At 44.5% G+C, this 17,441-nt stretch overlaps 1 protein-coding gene across 1 annotated transcript in view; it reads right to left on the reverse strand.

The window, feature by feature from the left end:
- STX1B (syntaxin 1B) overlaps window positions 1-16,542 on the reverse strand; it is a 51,614-nt gene extending 35,072 nt beyond the window's left edge. The window contains exon 1 of the mRNA XM_075178878.1: window positions 16,260-16,542. Within this exon, the coding sequence (XP_075034979.1) occupies window positions 16,260-16,289 (30 nt within the window). The 5' untranslated portion in view covers window positions 16,290-16,542. The remainder of the gene's footprint in view (window positions 1-16,259) is intronic.
- Window positions 16,543-17,441: the final 899 nt, after the last annotated feature.

The raw sequence follows: 17,441 nt of genomic DNA on the forward strand, positions 1-17,441 counted from the left end.
TTGTTTTATTAATCAAATCCCCTTCCACTGATTAGACACCTGCTCCAACACCCCCGACCTATCCCTGGCCAGGATTCATCTGCTGATTCTATAGCTGCAGACAGACCATATAATCCCCCCACCCAGCCTCAGCTGCCTTGCATGGAGATCATTCTTCCTAGCCATTAACAATTATGAATTAGTGAACGTCCCCTCTCTATACGCCCAGCCAGAAAAAACGGACAAAGGAGCCGATACAGGAATGGCGATACTATGATAGGAATGACATATGGAACAGATTCTATATTTATATTTTCAGTTTTATAACAAACAAATTAGTGCATCTCCAATATATTCAGGTTTTTATCACGTTTGACATAATTGGGGCAGGATCGGCTGTTTTATTGTAATTGCAATGAATAAGTTACAGCCGTTCCTCTTACTACCACATTTAATATGAATATTTTAGAATTTTGCACTGTGCGGTATAGTAACACAGGTAATGCATTGCTTGAAGGTCCTGATTCTGCACTTTCCATACAGTGTATTACTCTAGATATTACAATTATAAAGGAAAATGTCACCAGTCGCAATATGAATGCACTGGAGCAGGTTTGAGGTATTAGGTACGTTAGGTTATAAGACAAACGGTAGCAGCAGTGCCAGGGTGAGGTGAGCATCAGAAGATGGGGACGTAGGGTGATATAATTAATTTACACTTTTGTTTTATAGTCTACACCAGTGGGACCCAAAGTGTCAGTGGGCCAGGATTATGGGACCCCCAGTAGCTGGATTGATGTTAGACTCCCTCCCAGCGACGCGCAGAGTTCTGATGCCCAGGACCCCAACCAATTGGGAGCTTCTCCCTCCAGTCGCCCAGTAATGGCTAATCCTCCTACTGCAGCCTCCGGTCAGGAATCTCCCATTATAGAGATGCCCGGGGTAGGCGAGGGAGGGTATGGGGGTTGGAGGTGAATAACCTCCTAAAGGCCCCGGACCTCTGTAGTCTACACCTTCCCCAGACTGCTGTGATGTTTGAAGGATCCCCGTGCTGTACCAACATTGACCTGAGTGTGTTTGTGAGTGACTGTGGTAGTATATCTGAGTATGTATGTCAGAGTGTGAGGTGTGAGTCTGTGTGTGCCACACTTGCCTACCGTCCTAGAATGTCCAGTAGACTCTACAAATTTCGGGGAGACCTCCTAGGTTCTCTCAGCGGGGAGTTTGCTAAGGTTGGCAAGTATGGTGTGTATGTAAGTGTGCTTGTGAGTGTGTGTTTGTGAGTGTATTTGTGTGTGTTTGTGTGTGTGTAAGTGTTTGTGTGTGTGAGTGTGTGTTTGAAAGTTTGTGTGTGACTGTGTTTGTGAGATTGTTAATCTGTTTATGTTTTGTGCTTGTGAACGTCTGTTAATATGTGTGAGTTTGTGAGTGTGTGTTGGTATGTGTGAGTCTATGTGACTGAGTGTGTTTGTGTAGGTGTAAATGTGAGTGTGTTTGCCTGTTAGTATGTGTTATTTTTTGTTTGTATGTATGTGAATGTGTGTGTTTGTGAATGTGTGATTTTGTGAGTTTGAGTGTGTGAGTGTGTGTTGGTATGTGCGAGCCTGTGTGACTGAATGTGTTTGTGTAGGTGTGAATGTGAGTGCGTGTTAGTATCATCATCATCATTAATTTATACAGCGCCAACATATTCCGTAGCGCTTTACAATTGTGTTAGCATGTGTTATTTTGTGTGTGTATGTGAATGTGTTAGTATGTGTGATTTTGTGAGTGTGTTGGTATGTGTGAGTCTGTGTGACTGAGTGTTTGTGTAGGTGTGAATGTGAGTGTGTGTGCGTGTTAGTATGTGTCAGCTTGTGAGTGTGTATGTCAGTGCGTGTGTGTCAGTGTGTATCAGTGTGTGTGTCAGTGTGTCTCACAGTGTGTGTCTCAGTGTGTGTGTCAGTGTGTGTGTCAGAGTGTGTCTCAGTGTGTGTGTCAGTGTGTATCAGTGTGTGTGTCAGAGTGTGTGTCAGAGTGTGTCTCAGTGTGTGTGTCAGTGTGTATCAGTGTGTATCAGTGTGTGTGTCAGTGTATGTGTCAGTGTGTGTGTCAGTGTGTCTCACAGTGTGTGTCTCAGTGTGTGTGTCAGTGTGTGTGTCAGTGTGTATCAGTGTGTGTGTCAGAGTGTGTGTCAGTGTGTGTGTCAGTGTGTGTCAGAGTGTGTGTCAGAGTGTGTGTCAGTGTGTGTGTCAGTGTGTGTCAGAGTGTGTGTCAGTGTGTGTGTCAGTGTGTGTGTCAGTGTGTATCAGTGTGTGTGTCAGAGTGTGTGTCAGTGTGTGTGTCAGTGTGTGTCAGAGTGTGTGTCAGTGTGTGTGTCAGTGTGTGTCAGTGTGTGTGTCTGTACGCACATTGATCAGATGCCCCTGTGTGAGATGTCAGGGTATATACAAATCTTCAGTAGAACATACAACACACACTGTTGGGCACAATACTGGGGGGATAATTCACTAAACCACAATCTTTTATTTCTGTGAGTCATATATTTTGCAGTTTATGTAACCACAACATACAATGATAATGGCCTCCACTTATGTCATTTCATTGCGGCTGTTGAGAATAGTCACATTAATTTTACGCTTGGTAACTCAGGGCCCGTCTACAAAGAATGGAGCTCGTGGAATACATTTCACCAGCCTTCCATTAGTGCATGACGTTCAATTAATTAGAGGTACACCTTCATTTAACTCCCCCTCAGCTCCACCGCTCGTCCCGGGAACACGCCAAGGCTGGCGTTAGCTGCTGTACGAGACACATGGGCATCATGTCTATATCTTGGCTCCTACACAGAAGACAGACTTACCATACTGACCTCTGTGCTGGGAATGGCCTCTCGGGGAGACCCTATTACAGTTTTTTCAGCCTCAGAACTTCCCTAAACACCAAGATTATATTTCTCACACATATTTTTAGTTACCTGCTATTAATCTTACTATGTAAAATCTAAATTATGGGCTCTACGGGGACCAAACCTGAGATCAGTGGTAATTAGATAATTTTCTTTTCACAGAGAGCAGACGTGAGACATTGTGGACTCAGACAACTACTTAATTTTGGCTCTAAATAATCAAGGGCCAAATGTTTATTGCCGGACAGAGTGGCACAAAATGCAATGGAGAATGCTCCCGTCTGCTGACCATCAGGAGACCTTCAAGGGTCACATCGGGAAATTGCATTTGCCAAGGCATACAAAATGGCCGCCAAGTCAGCCATGTTCCTAAGCCCAGGAAGGAGTCACATAAAATGGGTGTGTGAACTCAGTGTCATATTAAGGCATGATTCACATATCGCTGCTGCTTTTATCATTACATTGGATAACGTCTATTCAGTAATGACGGACAAAAATCAACCAAATACAGGGCAGGTAGAAACGCCTTATACAGGGTTATCCAGCCTGCCACTCTTTCTGTAAACGGATGGTTCTACTGCTCTGATTGGCTACAGGTTGGTTGTGGCTCCTCCCACTGTACACGTGCACAACCTTATGAATAAAAATGAACCAAAAGGCGCTCCAACCATACTCGCCTACCTTTCAAATCGCACTTCCGGGAGACCCGGAGACGAGGTATGAAAGGAGCAGGGAGTAGGGGGCTTGACAACGTGATCTGGGTCAATCAAATGGGTGGGGCAAAACGGTGTATCATCATGTTACAGCAAATCCCTATAGACTTCAGTGTAAAAAGTTTTAATTAATGAATCTAATTAGTGCTGCTTGGTTAGCCACAGGAGCAGAAGGCTGCCATAAAGTCTACTTCATCTGTATTATCCTTAAACACCATTGAAACATCGCTCCCCTTGACCATATAATCACGAAAGTCACTTTTGTGAATACGTTTGAAACTGCACTGGGTGGAAACCACCGCACATCACAGTCCACCCTACTTCCCCTTTAGTACCAGCACCTTCATTTATTTACTTTTACGCTATTCTCCTAATATACAGTCTCATTGGCGTTTTACAAAAGAAATCAACCATATTGTCACACTCAGGGATCTAAAGATAAATTGTCCTGTCTTTGTGTGTGCAAAAATAGGGGCATATTATGTGCCTAACATATACTTGGTAAGGAAAGCGGTTCATCTGCCCAACCTCTTCCAGACGGTGCAAACTTTCTCACGTCTACAGATTCCATCAACCGGACCCACAAATCCATAGGTGACCTTATAAACTCGGGTGCCGGTGCCACTGTGCTAAAACAGGCACGTTAAAAGGTCTGTTTACGAAGCAGGGAAGACCCAAAAAGAATGGCTATAATCCAATTCATCAAAGAGTTAACACTGAAGAAATCAAAGAATTCTCCGATCCTAGCGTCCCCGTAGATCTCTATGGAGGCCGTCCCCGTGGATCTCTATGGGGGCCGTCCCCGTGGATCTCTATGGAGGTCGTCCCCGTAGGCTTCTATGAGGCCTTCCCGGAGACATCTATGGAGGCCGTCCCCATGGATCTCTATGGAGGCCGTCCCCGTAGGCTTCTATGAGGCCTTCCCGGAGACATCTATGGAGGCCGTCCCCATAGATCTCTATGGAGGCCGTTCCCGTGGACCTCTATGGAGGCCATCCCCGTAGATCTCTGTGAAGGCCGTCCCCATAGATCTTTATGGAGGCCGTCCCCGTGGACCTCTATGGAGGCCATCCCCGTAGATCTCAGTGGAGGCTGTCCCCGTAGATCTCTGTGGAGGCCGTCCCCGTGGACCTCTATGGAGGCCGTCCCCGTGGACCTCTATGGAGGCCGTCCCTGTGGACCTCTATGGAGGCCATCCCCGTAGATCTCAGTGGAGGCTGTCCCCATAGATCTCTGTGGATGCCTTCCCTGTGGACCTCTATAGAGGCCGTCCCTGTGGACCTCTATGGAGGCCGTTCCCGTGGACCTCTATGGAGGCCGTCCCCGTAGTTCTCAGTGGAGGCCGTCCCCGTAGATCTCTGTGGAGGCCGTCCCTGTGGACCTCTATGGAGGCCGTTCCCGTGGACCTCTATGGAGGCCGTCCCCGTAGTTCTCAGTGGAGGCCGTCCCCGTAGTTCTCAGTGGAGTCCGTCCCCGTAGATCTCTGTGGAGGCCGCCCCCGTAGATCTCTAATGTGAATGAGTTCTCTGTACAGCACTGCGGAATTAGTGGCACTATATAAATAAATGGTAATAATCTCTGTGGAGGCCGTCTCCATAGATCTCTACGAAGGCCGTCCCTGTGGACCTCTATGGAGGCCATCCCCTTAAATCTCTATGGAGGCCATCCCCGCAGACCTCTATGGACGCAATCCCCGTAGACATCTATGGGGACAGCGAGGAATGTCGATTCATTGAGCAGCGAAAAGCGTAACTTTTCACAGATTGCCCTTAAAGCCTAACTCCATCTCAGGATGGTGTTACTTACCTTTCTGAATGGAGCCCAGTCCCGTCGGAGAGGCATCTCTTTGCAGGCTATACACTCCTCCCCTCGTTAGGCCAAGGTTGACTTTAGAGCGCATGCGCAGTAAAATCAGCTCTCTCAGGTCCCTGGAGCCTAATTTGTTGCAGAGAAGGTTATCGCCAGGTAGGTGAGTATTAAAGTTAAACAGAGGCGGTACAACTTTCTGTATCACTGCGATCAGCGGCCACACAGATCGTTAAGTACCGCTGCAGACTGATCACCGATGATAAATAGACCCTAAGTCACAAAAGAACATTTTAGCTGCAGTTATTGCTTAAACAATACGTACTGCTTCTCTGCTTCAGTCTCTTGCTGGATTATTACACAGTACAGAGTACACACCTGCACTCGGCATCAACTCACAGACATCTCTCTCAAGAAACTGCTGTATAACATGCTGACAAGTCAATCAAAGTATACCAAAACATAATTTAATAATGGTAATTAATGCACTAAAACGTTTTAATTACTTGTCATATACGTGTCATAAAACTATGTATTATAAAGAATACTGAGAGCTATATGGATAATGGTAGTCGGGTTGGAGTTCTGTGACCAATATATAAACTAATGTTCTGTATCACCAGCCTAGGCAGTGGAGAAACTCATCACTATACCCCAACTAAGGCACCAACATAGCTACCAGCCGTCAGTAGGTTCACTGGTTAATGTCAGCAAAACCAAGATCAGTCAGAAACATTACATTCTACCTCAAAACTCCAATTAGGAGGACGCCAATGCAATTCATAATTAATAAACGAGCAATGAATGAAAACATATTTATGACAATATTTTCATATGAATTTGTAAAAGTAACTAATTAACTAATGCATGCAATCAATCAGGGTGACATTGAAATACTTGCTATTAGTGACACAAGTTGTGGTCCACAATTCGCATTACTTAATTGTCATTACCATTTGGAATTTTGCAGGAAAGAAGATTTCAGTTGGATTTTTAAAGGGGAAAGCAATGGATGTAGAGGTGTAGGGCCTGAGTCATCAAGGAGAGCAAAGCATAAAAAAAGGAATAACTTTGCACCTGGGCAAAACCATGTTGCATTGGAGGGGGAGGTAAATTTAAAATGTGGGGACAGATTTATAGTTGGGGTCGGGCATGTCCTAGATCAGTGTTGGCTAACCTGTGACACTCCAGGTGTTGTGAAACTACAAGTCCCAGCATACCCTTCCAGCAATAACTTGCTATATATTGGCAAAGCATGCTGGGACTTGTAGTTTCAGAACACCTGGCGTGTCACAGGTTAGCCAACACTGTCCTAGATCAACTTTAAACTTCAGTGTAAAAATAAAGCTATCAGGTATTTGTGTGCTACATGAAAAAACAGCCAGTATTGTCTGCTTCCACCACTGAACAAAACATTATTATCTCTGTATATGACATTTCATAACATTCTTATATTATGTACAAATAGGGTAATATAATGTTAAGCCACGTCACCCTTACATATACAGACTTGTATGCCTGGTGCAAATGCTACTACTGTATTTGAGTCGGACCAATCTTGAGATACGTCCAACTCAACGCATAAATGCGCTTTCTTTTTTACATTCGGTGCGCAAATGTATCCATGTACAAAGTTCATCTAATGAGGCCATTTATGCAAATTGTTCTACAGAAACTATGCAGACGAGGTGGTGTTGCCCACAGCAACCAATCAGATGGGCTTGTTCATTTTGTACTAGAAAAATGCATATCAGAATCTGATTGGTTGCTATATCCACAGTTACCAGTAGAACAGTTTACGTCAATGTAGCAGGCTTTTATCAATGTATTGGGGCATTTCAATAGGCAGATATTAAACAGAACAATCTGGAACACGTTCGGAACTTCGGAACCATTTAAATGTGTTTAATCCTAACACCCATGTGTACACAACCGTAACTGCATCCTTAAATAAATAAATCAATTAATGTTAAAAAAATAGACAACAAAAAAATAACAAAAAATAAAAAACAAAATATAAAGTTAAACTTGTTTCAAGAGCAAAGCATGTATTTAATTATTTATATTTGTTAGCGCCACTATAGTTGCTGAAAAGGCGAATCTTATAGATAGCACTGTTATCCCTGGCTTAACCCTTTATTGCATGGGGCCTACGGCCCTCTGAGACGGGTGCCCTTGCCCTGTAATAAACCGGCTTCTGAGTGTTTATCAATAACCGTGGCAGCATCACCGGACGGTGACGTCACTGCCACTCAATCTAGGTCACATGATACCACGGTGCCAGCGCCATTTATACTGCAGTAATGACATCATCGCGTCCCAGGGTGACCTCATGCAAAGTGTGCAAGACGGGAAAGGGGGGGTGGAGGGGGGGGGAATGACAGCGCTAAAGTTAATTTCCTATGTAGAGGAATGACAAATGACGGTACAAGCATCGCAGAAGCAGAAACCCTCAGATAGCAGCTGAGCTGTGCACACAGGACTGACACAACCTACAGCACTGTGTAAATGTACAGAACTGCTAACAGAGATCTGAGAACACTTCACAATGAAAGACTTTGGCACAACCGTTCCGGTGGAGTTGGTCGGTTGGTTCATTGACATCCTCCTCTCTGTAGATGTCTCAGTGACATCCTCCTGTCTGTAGATGTCTCAGTGACACTCTCCTGTCTGTAGATGTCTAAGTGACATCCTCCTGTCTGTACATGTCTCAGTGACATTCTCCTGTCTGTACATGTCTCAGTGACACTCTCCTGTCTGTACATGTCTCAGTAACATCCTCCTGTCTGTACATGTCTCAGCGACACTCTCCTGTCTGTTCATGTCTCAGTGACATCCTCCTGTCTGTACATGTCTCAGTGACATCCTCCTTTCTGTACATGTCTCAGTGACACTCTCCTGTCTGTACATGTCTCAGTGACATCCTCCTGTCTGTTCATGTCTCAGTGACATCCTCCTGTCTGTACATGTCTCAGTGACATCCTCCTTTCTGTACATGTCTCAGTGACACTCTCCTGTCTGTACATGTCTCAGTGACACTCTCCTGTCTGTACATGTCTCAGTAACATCCTCCTGTCTGTACATGTCTCAGCGACACTCTCCTGTCTGTTCATGTCTCAGTGACATCCTCCTGTCTGTACATGTCTCAGTGACATCCTCCTTTCTGTACATGTCTCAGTGACACTCTCCTGTCTGTACATGTCTCAGTGACATCCTCCTGTCTGTTCATGTCTCAGTGACATCCTCCTGTCTGTACATGTCTCAGTGACATCCTCCTGTCTGTACATGTCTCAGTGACACTCTCCTGTCTGTACATGTCTCAGTGACATCCTCCTTTCTGTACATGTCTCAGTGGCACTCTCCTGTCTGTACATGTCTCAGCGACACTCTCCTGTCTGTACATGTCTCAGTGACATCCTCCTTTCTGTACATGTCTCAGTGACACTCTCCTGTCTGTTCATGTCTCAGTGACACTCTCCTGTCTGTACATGTCTCAGTAACATCCTCCTGTCTGTACATGTCATAGTGACATCCTCCTGTCTGTACATGTCTCAGTGACATCCTCCTGTCTGTACATGTCTCAGTGACATCCTCCTTTCTGTACATGTCTCAGGGACATTCTCCTGTATGTACATGTCTAAGTGACACTCTCCTGTCTGTACATGTCTCAGTGACACTCTCCTGTCTGTACATGTCTCAGTGACACTCTCCTGTCTGTACATGTCTCAGTGATACTCTCTTGTCTGTACATGTCTCAGTGACATCCTCCTGTCTGTACATGTCTCAGTGACACTCTCCTGTCTGTTCATGTCTCAGTGACACTCTCCTGTCTGTACATGTCTCAGTAACATCCTCCTGTCTGTACATGTCTCAGCGACACTCTCCTGTCTGTTCATGTCTCAGTGACATCCTCCTGTCTGTACATGTCTCAGTGACATCCTCCTTTCTGTACATGTCTTAGGGACATTCTCCTGTATGTACATGTCTCAGTGACACGCTCCTGTCTGTACATGTCATAGTGACATCCTCCTGTCTGTACATGTCTCAGTGACATCCTCCTGTCTGTACATGTCTCAGTGACATCCTCCTTTCTGTACATGTCTCAGGGACATTCTCCTGTATGTACATGTCTAAGTGACACTCTCCTGTCTGTACATGTCTCAGTGACACTCTCCTGTCTGTACATGTCTCAGTGACACTCTCCTGTCTGTACATGTCTCAGTGATACTCTCTTGTCTGTACATGTCTCAGTGACATCCTCCTGTCTGTACATGTCTCAGTGACATCCTCCTGTCTGTACATGTCTCAGTGACATCCTCCTGTCTGTACATGTCTCAGTGACACTCTCCTGTCTGTACATGTCTCAGTGACACTCATGCGTGTACATGTCTCAGTGACACTCTCCTGTCTGTACATGTCTCAGTGACATCCTCCTGTCTGTACATGTCTCAGTGACATCCTCCTGTCTGTACATGTCTCAGTGACACTCTCCTGTCTGTACATGTCTCAGTGACACTCTCCTGTCTGTACATGTCTCAGTGACACTCTCATGCGTGTACATGTCTCAGTGACACTCTCCTGTATGTACATGTCTCAGTGACACTCTCCTGTATGTACGTGTCTCATTCACACTCTCCTGACTGTACGTGTCTCAGTGACACTCTCCTGTCTGTATATGTCTCAGTGACATCCTCTTGTCTGTACATGTCTCAGTGACACTCTCCTGTCTGTACATGTCTCAGTGACACTCTCCTGTCTGTACATGTCTCAGTGACACTCTCCTGTCTGTACATGTCTCAGTGACACTCTCCTGTCTGTACATGTCTCAGCGACACTCTCCTGTCTGTACATGTCTCAGCGACACTCTCCTGTCTGTACAAGTCTCAGTGACATCCTCCTTTCTGTACATGTCTCAGTGACATCCTCCTGTCTGTACAAGTCTCAGTGATGCTCTTCTGTAAGTGAATATATAAAGTAGTTATAGAATATAGTTCTCATATTTAAACACAAAAGTCTGATTTGTGCTCCATAAGTACAAGTTCCGCTAATGGTCCTTTGACCAGATACTATGTACACATGTGCTATATCATAGAACTTCACAGGTCTGATTCATTAAGGAAAGTAAGGCAAAAAAAGGAGTAACTTTGCTCTTGGCAGAACCATGTTACAATACCAGGGATGCAAATTAGTTTATTATTTTGCACATAAGATAAATACTGGCTGTTTTTTCATCTACCACACAAATACTTGATAGCTTTATTTTTACACTGACATTTAAAGTTGATCTAGGACATGCCCCAACTATAAATCTGTCCCCACGTTTTACATTTATCTCCCCTGCAATGCAACATGGTTTTGCCAAGGTGCAAAGTTACTAATTTTTTTTGCTTTCATTTCCTTAATGAATCAGGCCCCACATGTCTAATTACAGATAAACATCACAGCCAGATCCACACATAAACTAACATCACACAACTCGATCCTTACATATGAAAATTATAGATATTGACATGTTTAATTATGTACATTTTGAACTCACAAAATCAGGTCCTACATACATGTGTACATCATAGACCTTGCCAAATTTAATTCTATACAGGTAAAAATCACACAATCATATCAGAATAAATATAGATTTGTCATATCTATACACGACCTGTAACACGGATCTTTACATGTTTAACCCTACAAGTCTCACAGCAGGATCATATATGTACACATGTAGTCTTAGATCCTCAAATGTAACACAACCAAATGCTATGCACACGTGTCATATCGTAGACCTTTACATGTTTAATTTTACACAGGCCAACATATCACACAAGCAGAGTATGTGTAACAGAACACAGATCACCAAACGTTTCATTTAGTATCATTCCCTGTTCTACAGCCAGATCCTATGTGACGTGTAGAATAACATGACATTGGTGTTACTATTGTACACATCAAGCCAAACAACCGGATTCTATGTACACGTGTATAATAAGGTACAGCTTCACATGTATAGTACTGTACTATGGAACGTACATAGAGGCCTATATCACACCGCCACCATATGTTATATTCTGTTATTACATATAACACAACACTGCTCAGGGGCAAACGCAGGATTTGTAGAGGGGGGGTTTCCACACCACGCCGCCAGTGGGCGTGACCAGCATGCATGGGGGCGTGGCTATAATATTAGACAGTGCTTGGCTGATCTCCAACACTTCCTATCCCCATAATATACATGGGTAATGCTGCGTGGACTACTGTTAGGTGCACACAGCTCTCTCTTTTCGAGCAGAGCTCCCCTCGGTTTGCCTATGATGCTGAAGATGGAGAAGGTAATGGAGAGTTTGGACATAAGTAGGATGGGTGGGTGTGGGGCAATACACCACAGAGTAGTGACCTTGTTGCAGGCACGCCTCGCTGCGGACAGCTGCGCATAATGGATGTACCAAGGTGCAAATGTGGAGTTAAGTAGCATGGCGCGGCACTTTAACTTGTTACACCAACGTCTATGAGTATTATAACATAGATCTACATAATAGATCACAGGTGCCGCGTAGTATAGAATGGATGTTTCTGCATTTAATTCTAACAAGCCAATATTAGACAACCAGATGTACATGTGTTCAATAACATATATCTTCACATGTTTAGTACTGTACAGGTGAAGTCAAACACCCAGATTCCACGTCTAATTATATGCAGGCAAATGTACAACAAGTTCCTCAACGACAATATAAAAAATCATACTTATTATGCACTTTGATAAATATGATCCTAAGGGTCCTATTTACTGCCGATTACTTTCACCAAAAGAAAGATAGAAAAAAATATTTTGAAAATATTAAAATAAATACTTATCAAAATGAATGAAAAATGAATTTTAAAATAAAGAAATAAATAAAGCATTTCTCTCTTATTATATGCTGCTATAGCTATTACCTAATTCTATGTAAACATCTTACAATCTGATCCAGCGTACAATCATATCATCGGATCCTATGTACATGTCATACAATCTGATTCAGATCATCGGATCCTATGTACATGTCTTACAATCTGATTCAGGATACAATCATATCACCGGCTCATATGTACATGTGCTACAATCTGATCAGCTTACAAATACATCACTGGATCCTATGCACATATCATACAATATGATCCAGAGTACAATCATATCACTGGATCCTATGTACATGTCATACAATATGATCCAACGTACAATCATATCACCGGATGCCATGTACATGTATTACAATCTGATTCAGCTTCCAATCATATCACCGGATTCTATGTACATGTATTACAATCCGACTCAGCTTACAATCATATCACTGGATCTTATGTATATGTCATACAATCTGATCCAGGGTACAATCATATCACCGGATCCTATGCACTACTGGATACATGATGGGGTCCACAATAATGTATATAAGACTGGGGGCCGCACTACTGGATACATGATGGCTGGTCCGCAATACTGAGTACATGATGGGGGTCCGCACTACTGGATACAGGATGGGGGGGTCAGTCCTATTGGATAAATGATGGGGGTCCGCACTACTGGATACATAATGGGGAGTCCACACTACTGGATATGAAGGGGGGCCACAATACTGTATATAAGACTGGGGGTCCGCACTACTGGATACATAATGGGGGGTCCACACTACTGGATACATGATTGGGGGGTCCGCACTACTGAGTACATGATGGGGGGGTCCACACTACTGAGCACATGATGGGGGGGTCCGCACTACTGGATACATAATGGGGGGGTCCGCACTACTGAGGACATGATGGGGGTCCGCACTACTGGATACATAATGGGGGGTCCACACTACTGGATACATGATGGCGGGTCCGCACTACTGATTACATGATGGCGGGTCCGCACTACTGGATACATAATGGGGGGTCCACACTACTGGATACATAATGGGGGGTCCGCACTACTGATTACATGATGGCGGGTCCGCACTACTGATTACATGATGGGGGGGTCCACACTACTGGATACATGATGGGGGTCCACACTACTGGATATATTATGGTGGGTCCACACTACTGGATGCATGATTGGGTCCGTACTACTGGATACATGATGGGGGTCTGCACTACTGAATACATGAAAGGTGGGCCGCACTACTGGATGCATGAAAGGTGGGCCACACTACTGAATACATGAAAGGTGGGCCACACTACTGGATGCATGAAAGGTGGGCCACACTACTGGATGCATGATGGGGAGCCACAATACTGTATATAAGACTGGGGGCCCGCACTACTGAATACATAATGGGGTCCGTACTACTGGATACATGATGGGTGGTCTGCACTACTGGATACATAATGGGGGGTCCGCACTACTGGATGCATGAAAGGTGGGCCGCACTACTGGATACATGATGGGGGGCCACAATACTGTATATAAGACTGGGGGTCCGCACTACTGAATACATAATGGGGTCTGTACTACTGGATACATGAAGGGTGGGCCACACTACTGGATGCATGATGAGGGGCCACAATACTGTATATAAGACTGGGGGTCCGCACTACTGGAAACATGATGGGTGGTCCGCACTACTGGATACATGACTGCGGGGCTATACTACTGGATGCATGATGGGGGGCCACACTACTGTATATAAGACTGGGGGTCCGCACTACTGAATACATAATGGGGTCCGTACTACTGGATACATGAAGGGTGGGCCACACTACTGGATGCATGATGGGGGGCCACAATACTGTATATAAGACTGGGGGTCCGCACTACTGGAAACATGATGGGTGGTCCGCACTACTGGATACATGACTGCGGGGCTATACTACTGGATACAGGAAGGGTGGTCCGCACTACTGGATACATGACTGCGGGGCTATACTACTGGATACATGAAGGGTGGGCCACACTACTGGATACATGACTGCGGGGCTATACTACCGGATACATGAAGGGTGGGCCACACTACTGGATACATGATACTGTATATAAGAATGGGGGTCTGTACTATTGGATGCACGATGGGGACCCATAATACTGTATGAGACTAGCAGTCTGCACACCTGACTTGTGGCTCAGTCTATGCATGTAGATGTACATAGCTCTAAGTCTTGTGATACAACTGAATCCTCTGTACATCAATATACCCCTAATCCTCTCATGTACACATGTAGATCTATATATACACCCTACATAGACCCTAGTTATACAATCAGATCCCATGTAACATATATAATAAGTCAGATTCATTATCAGCCGTAACCCCACAAGCAGACCTCATGTAATTGTATACTTCCGGAAAGACCCACACATGTACAATCATGTACATAACACATTCCACAACCAGATCCTATGCACACATGTACTTGGTATTACAGCCATATCATACAACCTGATCCAGTACACCTAAAGCTGCTCATAGACATACATGTAATATTATCAAAGCTGCTCAAGAAACAGGTAATAGTTCCACATGTACAGAACAGACACAGACATAGAAATATATATGGATATAGGCAGGTATAAGGTGTGCACATATCCAATCCACGGACATGCAGAGTGCATGCTAATGTGAGAGAAGCAGGCAGTTCCCCATACATATTCATACATGTAGATAAAACATGTGTACTCTTCTGTACACGCTTGGAATACCTGCGTTGGTCTAGTAAGCCCCATGCTAGCACACACTTACACACATGAATGAACTGCTGGCTGCACTCACCCCACAGACCAATGAATGAAGGCATGCTTACACACAGCAATCAATGAACTACAAATCACACACTAACACACTCAACACAAAAGAGGTACAAATGTGCACAAGGAGCCAGGCGGAATCAATCTGACAAGCGCACAATTTACACATCCCATCAATGGCCTCATTTCTACACACACTAATAATTCTACACACGTTTTCAGAGCCCCACACGCCAATGGACACATACATACATACATACATACATACATCGATGCATGCACAGCACATACACTGGAGAATGGCAATCACACACACACAGCAGTTGGTACCCACACACCCTGAACAATGCCTAATACACACAGTGATCAGTAAGACGTAGGCACAAACACACAACTGGGAAATTCACACACTGATCACCAGTATAATCCACACACGACCACACAATGTACACACACACGTTGTACAGTAACATTGATAGACTGGTCACTGCTGGAATTCACAGTGATTTTTTTTTCACCCACTGGGCAGCTAATAATCATACACGATGCACTTGGACACACACACATGCACTGTCACTAATTCCATTCACAGCAGTTATTAGTATAATCTGTATACACACAATGGCCAGTGGTAGGTGTGACACACATTGTACACTGATAACTAAACATACAATAGATTAGTATAATGCACACACACATACACACTAGAGTAATGGCCAGTAGTCTGATGCACACACACACACATTACAGTAGTGTAATGCACACACACACACACACACACACACACACACACACACACACACACACACACAATACAGTGTAATGCAAACACACAATACAGTGGGTAATGCACACACACAATACAGTGGTGATATACACACACACATAATACAGTGGTGTAATGCACACACACACAATACAGTAGTGTAATGCAAACACACAATACACAGTAATTCACACACACATACAGAAAGAGGCTGGCAGCCTCCTGCACCGAGAGGCACAGCTCATAAATCAGTGAGACAGAGACCCGCAATGCACCCTTACACCCCCCTCCACTCTCACACACAGCCCTCCTCCTCCTCCATCATACCCCCCACCCCCACAGCCAGGAGGGGGGACAGCAGGATTTGGGGGGGCTGGGGGAATAAAGAGGGGTTCAGCTTACACTCCTCAGTTCCTGGGTCCGGTCCTTCATGCTTCCTGCGGGGAATGAGCACCTTGTCGTGTCCCCCTCCTCTGACAATCCTCCCTCTCACCCTCTCCTGGTGACTCCCCCTATTGCTGCAGAGTCTGGGGGGAGAGGGGCTGGCAGCAGGGGGTGCACAGAGAGAGGGAGGCTGGGGCTGGGAGCAGGCTGAGCAGGCACAGGGCAGGGAGCTGCTGGCTCAGGGATGCTCTGGTGCTGATGCAGCAGACGAGGATGCGGGAGAAAAAGACTGATAGGGGACGGGGAGCAGAGAGGAGAGCCAGCGCGCATGCGCAGGGTGCAGGGGGAGCCCCCGGGGGATCATGGGAGTTGTAGTCTCAGTAGGACGAGCATCTGCAAAGCATATGGCCAGGAATAGATCTCTGGGAGCTATGTATATCCAAGGTATATAAATATATAGATAATTATAGAAACAGCCACAGCCCATGTCTGCATCATAAATATATATATATATATATATATATATATATATAAATATTATACATACACATTATATATGCATTATATATATATATATAGGTAGATATATACCTTGTTTATTCTATATAAGATATATATCATATAGTAGATGTGCATACAATGACTATTAGTAGTATAGTGTTTGGTACTATTACCTGTGCTATAGCAGATTTGCATTTGCTCACTGGGGTTGAATTATCTCCTGTTTTTTTTTTTTTTTAATTACCCTCCAGTTCCATTTCTGTATGTGGCCTATGATGCATAGATATACATTTGTTACCCCCTCTGGGTAGTGGAGGAGATGACCTCAACATCTGTCATCCTGCATGTGGAAATATGAGACATGGATGGACGTCATTGATTTGCACACTCACAAAGTCTCTTCCTACAGATAGTACATAGGTCGGTGTTTCAGCTCATTGGCCCTAACCTCCAAAGCCAGAATCAGGTTTTGAGAATATACCCAGGATATGCTTATCTCTGATAATATCCCTGACTAAATGCACAGTACCACTTGTCAGTTCTGTATTTACAGACAAATGCACAGTACTGCTTGTTAATTCTGTATTTACAGACAAATGCACAGTACCACCTGTCAGTTCTGTATTTACAGACAAATGTAGAGAACCACTTGTCAATTCTATATTTACAGACAAATGCACAGTACCACCTGTCAATTCT

The sequence above is a fragment of the Mixophyes fleayi genome, chromosome 7 (genome assembly GCF_038048845.1).
Source record: "Mixophyes fleayi isolate aMixFle1 chromosome 7, aMixFle1.hap1, whole genome shotgun sequence".
NCBI classification, from domain to species: Eukaryota; Metazoa; Chordata; class Amphibia; order Anura; family Limnodynastidae; genus Mixophyes; species Mixophyes fleayi.